The 14,074-nt window shown below is 41.5% G+C and overlaps 1 protein-coding gene across 3 annotated transcripts; it reads right to left on the bottom strand.

Annotated features, from left to right (window-relative positions):
* Positions 1-1,938: 1,938 nt before the first annotated feature.
* Positions 1,939-8,451, bottom strand: ppil6 (peptidylprolyl isomerase (cyclophilin)-like 6). Of its 3 annotated transcripts, none has more exons than XM_014205490.2 (8): positions 8,148-8,451; positions 3,841-3,936; positions 3,490-3,678; positions 3,254-3,316; positions 3,007-3,154; positions 2,735-2,794; positions 2,442-2,577; positions 1,939-2,199 (listed from the first exon to the last, which is right to left on the bottom strand). In XM_014205490.2, exons 1-8 carry the CDS (start codon positions 8,220-8,222, stop codon positions 2,088-2,090), a joined length of 879 nt encoding a protein of 292 aa, XP_014060965.1. In that variant the 5' UTR covers positions 8,223-8,451; the 3' UTR covers positions 1,939-2,087. The 3 variants fall into 3 exon arrangements, with proteins under 3 accessions (XP_014060965.1, XP_014060964.1, XP_014060966.1); XM_014205489.2 differs by lacking the exon at positions 8,148-8,451 and adding an exon at positions 4,071-4,581; XM_014205491.2 differs by lacking the exon at positions 3,841-3,936 and having other exon boundaries at positions 8,148-8,371.
* Between the last annotated feature and the right edge of the window lie 5,623 nt (positions 8,452-14,074).

The raw sequence follows: 14,074 nt of genomic DNA, 5'->3' as shown, positions 1-14,074 counted from the left end.
TCTCAAGACATCAGTCAGGAAGTTAAAGCTTGGTCGCAAATGGGTCTTCCAAATGGACAATGACCCCAAGCATACTTCCAAAGTTGTGGCAAAATGGCTTAAGGACAACAAAGTATTGGAGTGGCCATCTCAAAGCCCTGACCTCAATCCTATAGAAAATTTGTGGGCAGAACTGAAAAAGCGTGTGCGAGCAAGGAGGCCTACACACCTGACTCAGTTACACCAGCTCTTTCAGGAGGAATGGGCCAAAATTCACCCAACTTATTGTGGGAAGGTTGTGGAAGGCTACCCAAAATGTTTGAAACCCTAGACCCACATTTGCATACCGCCCCAACAGATGCACATATGATGCAATCTGTATTTTACTCAACACTGCCCTTTCCCACCTGGACAAAAGGAACACCTACGTGAGAATGCTGTTCATTGACTACAGCTCAGTGTTCAACACCATAGTGCCCTTAAAGCTCATCACTACGCTAAGGACCCTGGGACTAAACACCTCCCTCTGCAACTGAATCCTGGACTTCCTGACGGGCCACCCCAGGTGGTAAGGGTAGGTAACAACATATCCGCCATGCTGATCCTCAACACGGGGGCCTCTCAGGGGTGCGTGCTCAGTCCCCTCCTGTACTCCCTGTTCACTCATGACTGCATGGCCAGGCACGACTCCAACATCATCAAGTTTGCCGATGACACAACAGTGGTAGGCCTGATCACCAACAACGATGAGACAGGCAATAGGGAGGTGGTCAGACACCTGGCTGTGTGGTGCCAGGACAACAACCTCTCCCTCAACGTGATCAAGACAAAGTAGATGATTGAGGACTACAGGAAAAGGAGGACCGAGCACGCCCCCATCCTCATTGACGGGGCTGCAGTAGAGCAGGTTGAGAGCTTCAAGTTCCTTGGTGTCCACATCACCTGTTCTGTTTTATCTATGCATAGTCACTTTAACTCTACCTACATGTACATATTACCTCGACTAACCAGCGTCCCCGCACATTGTACCGGTACCCCCTTTTTTACTTAACACGTATTTTTTTCAAAAACGGCATTGTTGGTTAAGGGCTTATAAGTAATTATTTCACTGTAAGGTGAAATACTGTTGTATTCAGCGCATGTGACATTTGATACTGTGTGAATCAGGCCTTCATGGTCAAATTGCTGCAAAGAAACCACTACTAAAGGACACCAATAAGAAGAGACTTGCTTGGGCCAAGAAACAAGAGCAATGGACTGGACTGGTGGAAATTTGTCCATTGGTCTGGAGTCCAAATTTGAGATTTTTGGTTCCAACCGCCGTGTCTTTGTGAGATGCGGTGTGGGTGAACGGATGATCTCCGCATGTGTGGTTCCCACCGTGAAGCATGGAGGTGGTGTGATGGTGTGGGGGGTGCTTTGCTGGTGACACCGAGTGATTTATTTAAAATTCAAGGCACACTGAACCAGCATGGATATCACAGCATTCTGCAGCGATATGCCATTCCATCTGGTTTGGGCTTAGTGGGACTATCAATTGTTTTTCAACAGGACAATGACCCAACACACCTACAAGCTGTGCAATGGCTATTTAACCAAGAAGGAGAGTGATGGAGTGCCGCATCAGATGACCTGGCCTCCACAATCCCCCAACCATGAGTCGGACCGCAGAGTGAAGGAAAAGCAGCCAACAAGTGCTCAGCATATGTGGGAACTCCTTGAAGACTGTTGGAAAAGCATTCCAAGTGAAGCTGGTTGAGACAATGCCAAGAGTGTGCAAAGCTGTCAAAGGCAAAGGGTGGCTACTTTGTTAAATACATTTTGATTTGTTTAACACTTTTTTTGGTTACTACATGATTCCGTATGTGTTATTTCATAGTTTGTCTAAACTATTATTCTACAATGTAGGAAATAGTACAAATAAATAAATCCTTGAATGAGTAGCTGTCCAAACTTTTGAATGGTACTGTGTATATTTATTACAAATCCAATTCCCCAGTGACTAAAGCTTTAATTAACTGAGCTTAACTGAATATACCAAGAATAAAATAGAGCTGGACCAGTTATGTCAAACTGGGTTTTAATAAAAATGTGCAGTTAAGGTAATGTCAGGGTTCAAACACTCCACAGTCTGCTACTTTACAGTCTTGTTTGGGTCTTTCATTGTAGGTTGGGACTTCCTCAAGTCTCCTCAGAACCTCTGTGCCTTCAACCACTTGACTACAAAACAAAGAGAATATGAAAACATCTGAATATCAGGTACAAAATACAGACATACAGTATATCAGTCCCAACGCCACAGAGGTCGTTAAACGTTGACACCCAAAAGATTGTTCTAAACCTTTAGGCTCGCACACAAAACCGAGACACAAGCAGTACAAACACTACACTATAGCAGTACACAAACATACAATTCATTCAACTAACAGCACTATATCACACATCGTTAGAGACGTACACACCCGAAAGCCACATATTTTCTGTCCATCCAAAAGGCGGGCTGCAGGGTGATGTAGAACTGAGAGCTGTTGCTATGAGGACCCTGGTTGGCCATTCCCAGGATGCCCCTCCTACTGTGGGAGACTGCAAAGCTCTCATCTAGCAGAGATCCCACAGGTACATGTTAGTGTGGAGACAGTAAATAGACATACATCCTAATACATCTCCCTATACTTACTTACTCGAATACATTTCCCTAGGCATGTGTATTAATACTGTAGAGTAGTAACTTGATTTGTAAGGCCTGTGTCTATACCTTCAAAAGTTGGCCCGTAGATTGACTCCCCTCCGTTGCCTTTGCCTGGTGCCGAAATATCTGCAATAGGGAAATATGACATCAAGTGGTGTGTGTCTGTGTACTGACAAAGTAAATATTGACGTATGATGACTCAATTAAAACTTACCGATATGACAGCAAACAGATAGAGTATGGACTCAATGGCAAGTCAAATACAGTCAGGTATGTCCTTTCTTATCAATGTAGGCCTATAGGAGTGACTTTCAGATAGAGGACCTGGTAGACCGTACCTCCCCCCTGTATCCAGCCGTTGGGCACCACACGATGGAACACAGAACCCTTGTAGGACAGCATTAAGTCACTCTGTGACAGGCCTGCCTCCCCTGTACACAGAGCCTGGAAGTTTTTACACGTCTTCGGACACAGCTCTGTAAACAGCTGGGGAGACAGAAGACCCACGCTGTCAATACAACTCTGGACCAACTTCTTTAACCATTCAGGTCCAGTCAGATCAATGGTTACAAATGACAGTCTCACCTCAAACAGTAATCTCCCAACCGATTCCCCTCGGATCGAAACGTCCATGTAGACAAACGTGTGCTGTGGTGGAAGCGAGAGAGGATGTCATGTTGTAGGTATGATGTCACTGTTATAAAGTACTTTAGGGCCATGGGGCTTGCTGTAGTAACTGCACTGTCTGTCTGTGTGTTTCATGGTCTATGGTGTCACACTATCCTAATCCTATGCAAGTACAGTGTGTAGACTAGACTTGCCCCAGTGCTGTTGAGGTGTTTAGAGTAGTAGTCGTCAGCGAGGGCCAGGTATAGTGCATGTGGACGGATAAGTGTAAACTCCCACTGCTTCTCAGCCCAGCTGGTCAGGTCCTTCTCGTTGCCAAGGAGACAACCATTCACGAAACACATTAGATTGCTGGAGAACTGCCACACCTCCCCTTTCAGCTCCTTGGTTTGAAAATGTTAAAGGATGCAGTTTAACTCAACAATTCATAATACTAATGTTGACTAATGCACACCACAGCTCAAGCCATACATCACACTACTTAGCGAAGCATTATTCTGCATTTAAGTCTATTATTCAAATACATATACTCAAAATATACCCACCCTTTTCTTATTGGTTAGATACACATGCCAGTCACATTCGAGTAATGGACGAATTGTTGGATCCAAAAACGAGGTGGGAAACTTCTGTTTCAGTCCCTGTGTTGACATAAAACATGATTTGGTCTGCTCAGTCTGTCAGTGCTCATGCTGGATAGCCTTAGCTAGCTAGCTAACCTGGTTGGTTTGCCAGAATGTCTATATTTAAACTTTACTTTGAAGCTGAAAGTTACCTCGGCAATGCTCTTCGCAATTTGAAAATGGTGTTCTTTCATCAAACCCACGATTTCCAGGTAAACTTCAGAAGTCATGATTGGCTATTTCAATTGGGCTGCAATATAATTTGACAGCCCAGAGGTGTTTGTAAACCAGACGTATCCATGGTAACATTGCAGTCACGAGCTAAAATGAAGTTTTCGTTTGTTGACAGTACAGGATCTTGTCTAGCATGGGGTCCGGTTTAGTAACTGGTAGTCTGTTTAGCCAATGGTGCTTTCAGGACAACTGGGATCTCGGGAAAAAACGAGGTCAAATAATGACGTCTGTGATATTCAGGTCGGAAAGTCAGCGCTTTAGAAATATGCCCGAGTTTCAGACTTGGAATTCCGAGTTGGATGACCGTTCACAACGATTTTTCCCAGTCAGAACTCTTTTTTTCCTTCGAGTTCCCAGTTGTAATGAACGCACTGAAGTCAGATGTCGGACATTTCCCAGTTGTTTTTAACATGGCATAATATTCCACTTCACTTCTTGTATTGGGTTTGTGACGGAGTTACTGATTGGTTGTTAAACAAAGCATAATCCCACGACAACACGTGGAGTCTCGAAAATAGAATTTGAATTTTAACAACAAAGTCAAAAACAAAATCAAAGCTAAGACGTTGTGGTTGGAATTGCAGTACGTATTTATACTGAACACATATAAAACGCAACGTGCAACCTGTCAAGTGGATGGATTATCTTGACACAGAAGAAATGTTCACCAACTAGGGCTGTAAACAAATTTGTGCACAAAATTTGAGAGAAAGAAGCTTTTTGTGCATATGGAATATTTCAGGGATTTTTTAATTTCAGCTCATGAAACATGGGACCAACACTTTACATGTTAAGTTATTTTTGTTCAGTATAGTTTGAGAACTTTGTGTGCTAGCAACTTTTGACCAATGACGTACAGTTGAAGTTTACATACACCTTAGCCAAATACATTAACTCAGTTTCACAATTCCTGACATTTAATCCTAGTAAAAATTCCCTGTTTTAGGTCAGTTAAGATCACCACTTTATTGTAAGAATGTGAAATGTCAGAATAATAGTAGAAATAATTATTTATTTCAGCTTTTATTTCTTTCATCACATTCCCCGTGGGTCAGAAGTTTACATACACTCAATTAGTATTTGGTAGCATTGCCTTTAAATTGTTTAACTTGGGTCAAACGTTTTGGGTATCCTTCCACAAGATTACCACAATAAGTTGGATGAATGTTGGCCCATTCCTCCTGACAGAGCTGGTGTAACTGTGTCAGGTTCGTAGGCCTCCTTGCTCACACAGGCCTTTTCAGTTCTGCCCACAAATGTTCTATGGGATTGAGGTCAGGACTTTGTGATGGCCACTCTAATACCTTGACTTTGCTGTCCTTAAGCCATTTTGAAACAACTTTGGAAGTATGCTTGGGGTCATTGTCCATTTGGAAGACCCATTTGCAACCAAGCTTCAATTTTCTGACTGATGTCTTGAGATGTTGCTTCAATATATCCACATAATTTTCCTGCCTCATAATGTCATCTATTTTGTGAGGTGGACCAGACCCTCCTGCAGCAAAACACCCGTACAACAATGCTGCCACCCCCGTGCTACACGATTGGGATGGATGTTCTTCGGCTTGCAAGCCTCCCCCTTTTTCCTCCAAACATAACAATGGTCATTATGGCCAAACAGTTCTATTTTTGTTTCATCAGACCAGAGGACATTTCTACAAAAAGTAGGATCTTTGTCCCCATGTGCAGTTGCAAACCGTAGTTTGGCTTTTTTATGGCGGTTTTGGAGCAGTGGCTTCTTCCTTGCTGAGCGGCCTTTCAGGTTATGTCGATATAGGACTCGTTTTACTGTGGATATAGATACTTTTGTACCCGTTTCCTCCAGCATCTTCACAAGGTCCTTTTCTGTTGTTCTGGGATTGATTTGCACTTTTCGCACCAAAGTACGTTCATCTCTCGGAGACAGAACGCGTCTCCTTCCTGAGCAGTTTGACGGCTGCGTGGTCCCATGGTGTTTATACTTGCAAACTATTGTTTGTACAGATGAACGTAGTACCTTCAGGCATTTGGAAATTGCTCCCAAGGATGAACCAGACTTGTGGAGGTCTACAATTTTTTTTCTCCTGAGGTCTTGACTGATTTCTTTTGATTTTCTCATGATGTCAAGCAAAGAGGCACTGAGTTTGAAGGTAGGCCTTGAAATACATCCACAGGTACACCTCCGATTCACTCAAATGATGTCAATAAGCCTATCAGAAGCCATGACATCATTTTCTGGAATTTCCCAAGCTGTTTGAAAGGCACAGTCAACTTAGTGTATGTAAACTTCTGACCCACTGGAATTGTGATAGTGAATTAAGTGAAATAATCTGTCTGAAACAATTGTTGGAAAAATTACTTGTGTCATGCACAAAGTAGATGTCCTAACCGACTTGCCAAAACGATAGGTTGTTAACAAGAAATTCGTGGAGTGGTTGAAAAACGAGTTAATGACTCCAACCTATGTCTATATGTAAACTTCCGACTTCAACTGTATATAAACCCTGGTTTGCTGATGCTAATGATTGGCCATTGACAGGCCACCGGTCACCCATATTGGCACTTCCTAGCAGGAGCAGTCCTCCATATGAATGAATGGAATTGTACAGTAATATAATTAAATGTTAAGGACAAAATTACATGTATTTACAGTAAGTATCTTTTTTGTTGTAGTGGGGACAGTAACATTACTGCTGTCTAAATTTTAAATGTTTACCTCACTGTAATTTAAAAGTATGCATTAAGGTGACAAATTGAATAAACGTGTCAAAAACGAATGTAGACATTAATAAATGCATTTCTATAGAGTCCTAAATATATTTTTTTAAATTGAAGAGTGCCAAGGTGGCTGCGTGGCAGCTTCAATACAGTGCCCCCTGTCAGTCATCCAGGGTTTATACACAACATTGCTTTTGTGACTGTCCACTACCCAGATAAAACCAAACAAAAAACAGTTGCATACCAACATGATCTGTGGAGGAAAAAAAGTGATAGAGTTCCAATATTTGCATAATCGTTGTGATGGGATGATAGCTGTGAGTTTTATCGAATCAGGATTAAATCCTCTGTTCTCCCTGAGCTCATTAATGATAGAATCAAAGACAGTACAGTATGGTTTAGAAACTGTGATAGAATGTTCATATTTGAAGATGGCAGAAAGGTCAGTCTATTTAGCACAACAAGGAGTGGAATGCTAGGTAAACAGACTGCTACCCAGACTACAGGTTCTCATAAAAATGAATAAAGTACATAGAATTAGAATACGAGAATGGACATGAACCTTCTTATGATGGAATAAAGGTCAGCTGTTTACATATTTTAGAGGCCATTTATACAGAAATTTGGTATAAAACCATAAACTGTTATAATTCTATTACAATATTTTAGGTTGACAATAATTCTATTACACAATTTCTAATATCACATGACTTTTCCCCGCATAAGTAAAATCAAGATTATGGCTCTACTGCCATTCATTCCAATTAGACTGGTTTGGATTTATCCCTGTCCAATACGTCCAACATGGCTGCCATTTATTCCATTGTGGAACTTTGAGGGTTTATGACGTAGGCTGCATTTCAAACTCAAAGTAGACAGCCCTCGGCCCTAAACACTCAGTCCTATGCCCTTGGGCCATATTTGTATCAGTCCAAATGATTCGCCAAGCAGGGGAAGTTTGCAACGTAAGCCTCTCAGCCCTCGTTTTTAATGGAGTTTGCGAGTGTAAAATTATGTCAACTTTGGGGCCTGAAATGCCCCATAATTAAATTCGCGATGATTGTACATCCGCTAAGAAAAGTATGCCAAAATGTAAAGCCAAAATTAATATGGAGAAGTCAACATACAAGTAAGTAAAAACGAATGTAAATATGTTCGAAATAGTGCTAATGCACATGACGGCTCAAACACGTATCATAAAAGTAATTCTGTTTTTGTTTGGTTAGCTTTTGGAAACGTTAACTTGCGAACATAACTTTCCCTGACATCACACTTATACATTGTAACTTTGGATTTACCTGATATAGTAGGATGGCTAACATTCGATGTCTGAGGATACGTTGTCTTCTAGTCAAGATATGAAATGCAATCATAATTGACTGTAGCGCATGTAAGGCACACACAATAGTTCCATGATGACTGAAAACACAACCGTGGGATGAACGAGTGACAAATATCCGGGCAAGAGCGGTCCTTTTAAAATTAATTAATTCTTCACTCGCCCTGCAAGTGTCAACTCTAATCAGATGTGTCCACTTAATTTGAGGGGAGAGGGTGTGCTTGGAATGCAGCTATATTAATTTAATAGGATCTCCATGGTTTGAAGGTCAAATGCAGACTTTTAAAAAAAAATCTCAATATCAAATATTTTCTGGGTAACAATGAAGTACCTTACTGTGATTGAAAACAAGAGAGCAATTTCTCATGCAATAATTTTGCTGGGACTGGAGTGGTCTGAGTGGGGAGGGGGAAACGGAAAACGCTGTTATTGGCAGAGAGGTTTGGAACTCTTTCTTATTGGTCTATAGAGGGCTTGCAGTTAACATAAAAAGCGTCCTGGTGGCCACGTTGGAAACCACCGCATTAATTCGTCAGACAACAACAGCTGAGTGGCTTCCCCAAACTGCATAATAACAGTGCCTAAAACTATTTGATCTATCAAATAGAGTATTTGCCTTCACTAACAGGACAGGAAAGCCAACAGGAAAAAAATATGTTTACAGAATCCCCGCAATCATGAAACACCATTGGTGACACCAAGGTAAGACTCAAGAACTGTCAGATAAGAGAAGAAACCTTTTTGCCTGTCAAGACCTGAACCCAGACAGCTATCAGTAACGGGTCTGTTACGATCATTTAATCACTGGTAAGTCAAGTCTGAACGATTTCGAATTTAGTTTGGCTGTTATGCTAACCAAGTGTTAACAACAACACTAAGTTAGCCAAAATTAGCTAGCTAGATGGCTTGTAGTCTAGCAACTAACATGTGTCATGTGAGTTTAAAGTTTTGGGGAAGCTATTTTTCACCATTAAAAATGCCCCTTTATAACAAAGGATTGCATGCCTCTATCATCGTATATTTGCAGACAAGCCTACTATTCCTAATGTTATGAGTAGATTGGATAGTAATAATTTAGGCTATTTAATAAGCGCGTAGTGGTATAGGTTTATATGCTATATCAGAGCTCTTTCCTGGGAAAATGTGGCCTTTGATAAACATTTCATGCAATTCTACTACACTTTATGACTGGTGACATTTTCAGAATCTTTTTTCATACGATGGTAGCAGAGGCCTACACTACTGATCAATAAAAACAACCTTGTCTTGAATGTAACCATGTAATCTAGGCCTATGAAAAAAGGGTCCTTGCTAAAAGGGAGCCAACTTTTGTCAAAAGTACATTTTAGCTAACCCTTTTCCTAACCTGCTGCCTAAATGATCATAATCTGCTACGAAATGTCAAATATGACGTTAATTTGACAAAAGCTGGATCCCTTCTAGCCATGACCATGAAAATGGGAGATGCAAATTGTACAATATTATGTCCATACAGCCCAGAGGACATTATTGCCAGAACTTGTGGTTATCATATTCATATGATAAAACTAAGATAATTTGTTGAACTTTATTCATAAGAGGAAGGAAAATGTATGGACATTGCAGCATAGGACAAAGGCCTCAATGGGATAGCACAACCTGTACCGACTATTGGTTGTTCAAGCCCAACAAATTTAATTTTTAGGACACTAAAACACCTGAACGAATTAAACACAACCAAACAATTAAGAGCACTGGTGGTATAGGTGACATTCTAAAATCAGGTGGGCTTTTAATTTGTCCTAATGTAGGTTCACCAGCTGACCTATCAAGACACCCATGTCAACTGGATTACCACTGTGAAGATGAGCAATGCTGCAGCAGCATCAGTTTCTACTTCTTCGCCATTTTCCAGATATGAAAGGAGACATCCCTCAATTATACAACATGGTTGTTATATGCTGTGCTTTGATCAATCTAAACGATTCTGTTGTGCCATTTGAGTAGAGCACCTTCACCTTGTCGTCATGGAAAAAGTGCCCCCTTACACCATATTAATATATAAAATGTAATTTGGAAGGTGTAAAACTATTGTTTATGATATTGTAAATGTATTGTACTTTAACAAGCTATATTGTTATATGGGTAAAATGAAAAGTATTGTCATCTCTGCTTTGCCTAGCCCCATTGAATAAAATGTATTCTTATAGGTCAACTATTTTCTTTTTACAATTTGACTATGTATGCTAAATGTGTTTAATGTAATTTTGGTAGTCTTAGGCAAACCATCTTCATTAGCACCTCCAAGTGCCACTCAGACCTTGTTGCATAAAAATATCTGGCATTGAACACATTTACATAAGTATTCAGACCATTTGTTGATGCACCTTTGGCAGCGATTACAGCCTTGAGTCTTTTTGGGTATGATGCTAAAAGATTACGAGAAATTCCAAATACATGCGTGCCATTCTTCTCTGCAGATCCCCTCAAGCTCTGTCAGGTTGGATGGGGAGCGTCGCTGCACACCTATTTTCAGGTCTCTCCAGAGATGTTCGATAGGGTTCAAGTCCGGGCTCTGGCTGGGCCACTCAAGGACATTCAGAGACTTGTCCCGAAGCCACTCCTGTGTTGTCTTGGCTGTTCTGTTTAGGGTCGTTGTCCTGTTGGAAGGTGAACCGTCGACCCAGTCGGAGGTCCTGAGCGCTCTGCAGTAGGTTTTCATCGATCTTTCTGTACTTTTCTCTGTTAATCTTTCCCTTGATCCTGACTAGTCTCCAAGTCCCTGCCACTAAAAAACATTCCCACAAGGATGGTGCCAGGTTTCCTCCAGAGGTGACGCTTGGCATTCAGGCCAAAGGGTTATCAGATCAGAGAATCTTGTTTCTCATGGTCTGAGAGTACTTTAGGAACCTTTTGGAAAATTCAAGCAGGCTGTCATGTGCCTTTTACGGAGTGGCTTCTGTCTGGCCACTCTACCATAAAGGCCTGCTTGGTGGAGTGCTGCAGAGATGGGAGAACCTTCCAGAAGGACAATCATCTCCACAGATGAACAATGTCAGTGACAATCGGTTCTTGGTCACCTCCCTGACCTTCTCCTCCGATTGCTCAGCCCTAGGAAGAGTTTTGGTGGTTCCAAACTTCTTCCATTTTTAAGAATGATGGAGGCCACTGTTCTTGGGGACCTTCAATGCTGCAGACATTTTTTGCTACCCTTCCCCCAGATCAGTGCCTCGACACAATCCTGTCTCGGAGCTCTACGGACAATTCCTTCAACCTCATGGCTTGGTTTTTGCTCTGACATGCACTGTCAACTGTGGGACCTTTTATATAGACAGATGTGTGCCTTTCCAAATCATATTCAATCAATTTAATTTACCACAGGTGTATTCAAATCAAGTTGTAGAAACATCAAGGATGATCAATGGAAACAGGCTGCACCTGAGCTCAATTTCGAATCTCATAGCAAAGGGTTTAAATACTTAGGTAAATAAGGGATTTCTGTGTTTTGTATATTTGCAAAAATGTCTAAACCTGTTTTCACTTTGTCATTATGGGGTATTGTGTGTAGATGGGGGGGGAGTATTTAATACATTTTAGAATAAGACTAACGTAACAAAATGTGGGAAAAGGGAAGGGGTCTGAATACTATCCGAATGCACTGTATGTACCCTTATTCTCTTGGGACATTCATTGGCACCTGTTCATCTGCAGACAGGATTTGATGGCTCTCTGTATCTGAGGACAGAAAACATCACGCTGCATTATAAAAGTTAGACATCCCTGAATATTAAGTTGCTTTATCTCGCTGTCATTAGTTTTTCTCGCTAGGAACTGGAGAATAGTTTCATAATGCCCTACCACAAATTTACCTGCTCTATCCAGAGTAGCCTACTCTGCCCTTTGTGACAGCTGGAAGTGCTAGCTAATCCTGTCACCCTCTTCCATGGCCGTTAGCTAGCTATCTACCAACCAATACATTTGGGGCTGAAACGATAAATACATCAAGATAGCTAACTAGCTAATATGAAGTTAGCAAGCTAGTGATATTTAATTCACGTAGCTAGGTAACGTTATACCGTATGTAAAGTTAGCTAACTATCTAACATTATGTTAGCAGCTCATTTGAGTTAGCCTGCACACTAAGTTTCTGTAGTAAGCTAGATAATGCATAACTTTTGATCACTTTCAATATATTTACTTACTTGAATAGGTTCTCCCACTGCCTCAGTTTTCTAGGTCCTTAGAAAAAACAAAATAATGGGCAATCTTCCTGACGTTTCCGATGGTAGAAAAACGCAGCCAGCCATGTCAACAATTGGAGGACTTTCAACAAACTGAGTTTGTTCTTCCAACATTTTATTTTATTTATTTTTATTTTATTTCACCTTTATTTAACCAGGTAGGCAAGTTGAGAACAAGTTCTCATTTACAATTGCGACCTGGCCAAGATAAAGCAAAGCAGTTCGACAACATACAACAACACAGTTACACATGAAGTAAAACAAATATACAGTTAATAATACAGTGGAAAAATAAGTATGTACGATGTGAGCAAATGAGGTGAGATAAGGGAGGTAAAGGCAAAAAAGTCCATGGTGGCAAAGTAAATACAATATAGCAAGTAAAACACTGGAATGGTAGATTTGTAGTAGAAGAAAGTGCAAAGTAGAAATAGAGATAATGGGGTGCAAAGGAGCAAAATAAATAAATAAATACAGTAGGGGAAGAGGTAGTTGTTTGGGCAAAATTATAGATGGGCTATGTACAGGTGCAGTGATCTGTGAGCTGCTCTGACAGCTGGTGCTTAAAGCTAGTGAGGGAGATAAGTGTTTCCAGTTTCAGAGATTTTTGTAGTTCGTTCCAGTCATTGGCAGCAGAGAACTGGAAGGAGAGACGGCCAAAGGAGGAATTGGCTTTGGGGGTGACCAGAGAGATATACCTGCTGGAGCGCGTGCTACAGGTGGGTGCTGCTATGGTGACCAGTGAGCGGAGATAAGGGGGGACTTTACCTAGCAGGGTCTTGTAGATGACCTGGAGCCAGTGGGTTTGGCAATGATTATGAAGCGAAGGCCAGCCAACGAGAGCGTACAGGTCGCAGTGGTGGGTAGTATATGGGGCTTTGGTGACAAAACGGATGGCACTGTGATAGACTGCATCCAGTTTCTTGAGTAGGGTATTGGAGGCTATTTTGTAAATGACATCGCCGAAGTCGAGGATCGGTAGGATGGTCAGTTTTACTAGGGTATATTTGGCAGCATGAGTGAAGGATGCTTTGTTGTGAAATAGGAAGCCAATTCTTGATTTAACTTTGGATTGGAGATGTTTGATGTGAGTCTGGAAGGAGAGTTTACAGTCTAACCAGACACCTAGGTATTTGTAGTTGTCCACATATTCTAAGTCAGAACCGTCCAGAGTAGTGATGCAGGACAGGTGGGCAGGTGCAGGCAGCGATCGGTTGAAGAGCATGCATTTAGTTTTACTTGTATTTAGGAGCAGTTGGAGGCCACGGAAGGAGAGTTGTATGGCATTGAAGCTCGTCTGGAGGGTTTTTAACACAGTGTCCAAAGAAGGGCCAGAAGTATACAGAATGGTGTCGTCTGCGTAGAAGTGGATCAGAGACTCACCAGCAGCAAGAGCGACATCATTGATGTATACAGAGAAAAGAGATGCCCAAGAATTGAACCCTGTGGTACCCCCATAGAGACTGCCAGAGGTCCGGACAACAGGCCCTCCGATTTGACACACTGAACTCTATCAGAGAAGTCGTTGGTGAACCAAGCGACGCAATCATTTGAGAAACCAAGGCTATTGAGTCTGCTGATGAGGATGTGGTGATTGACAGAGTCGAAAGCTTTGGCCAGGTCAATGAAAACGTCAGCACAGTATTGTTTCTTATCGATGGCGGTT

The sequence above is a fragment of the Salmo salar genome, chromosome ssa06 (genome assembly GCF_905237065.1).
Source record: "Salmo salar chromosome ssa06, Ssal_v3.1, whole genome shotgun sequence".
Lineage (NCBI taxonomy): Eukaryota > Metazoa > Chordata > Actinopteri > Salmoniformes > Salmonidae > Salmo > Salmo salar.
The sequence above is the reverse complement of the archived record's forward strand: the minus strand, read 5'-3'. Positions and strand labels throughout refer to the sequence as shown.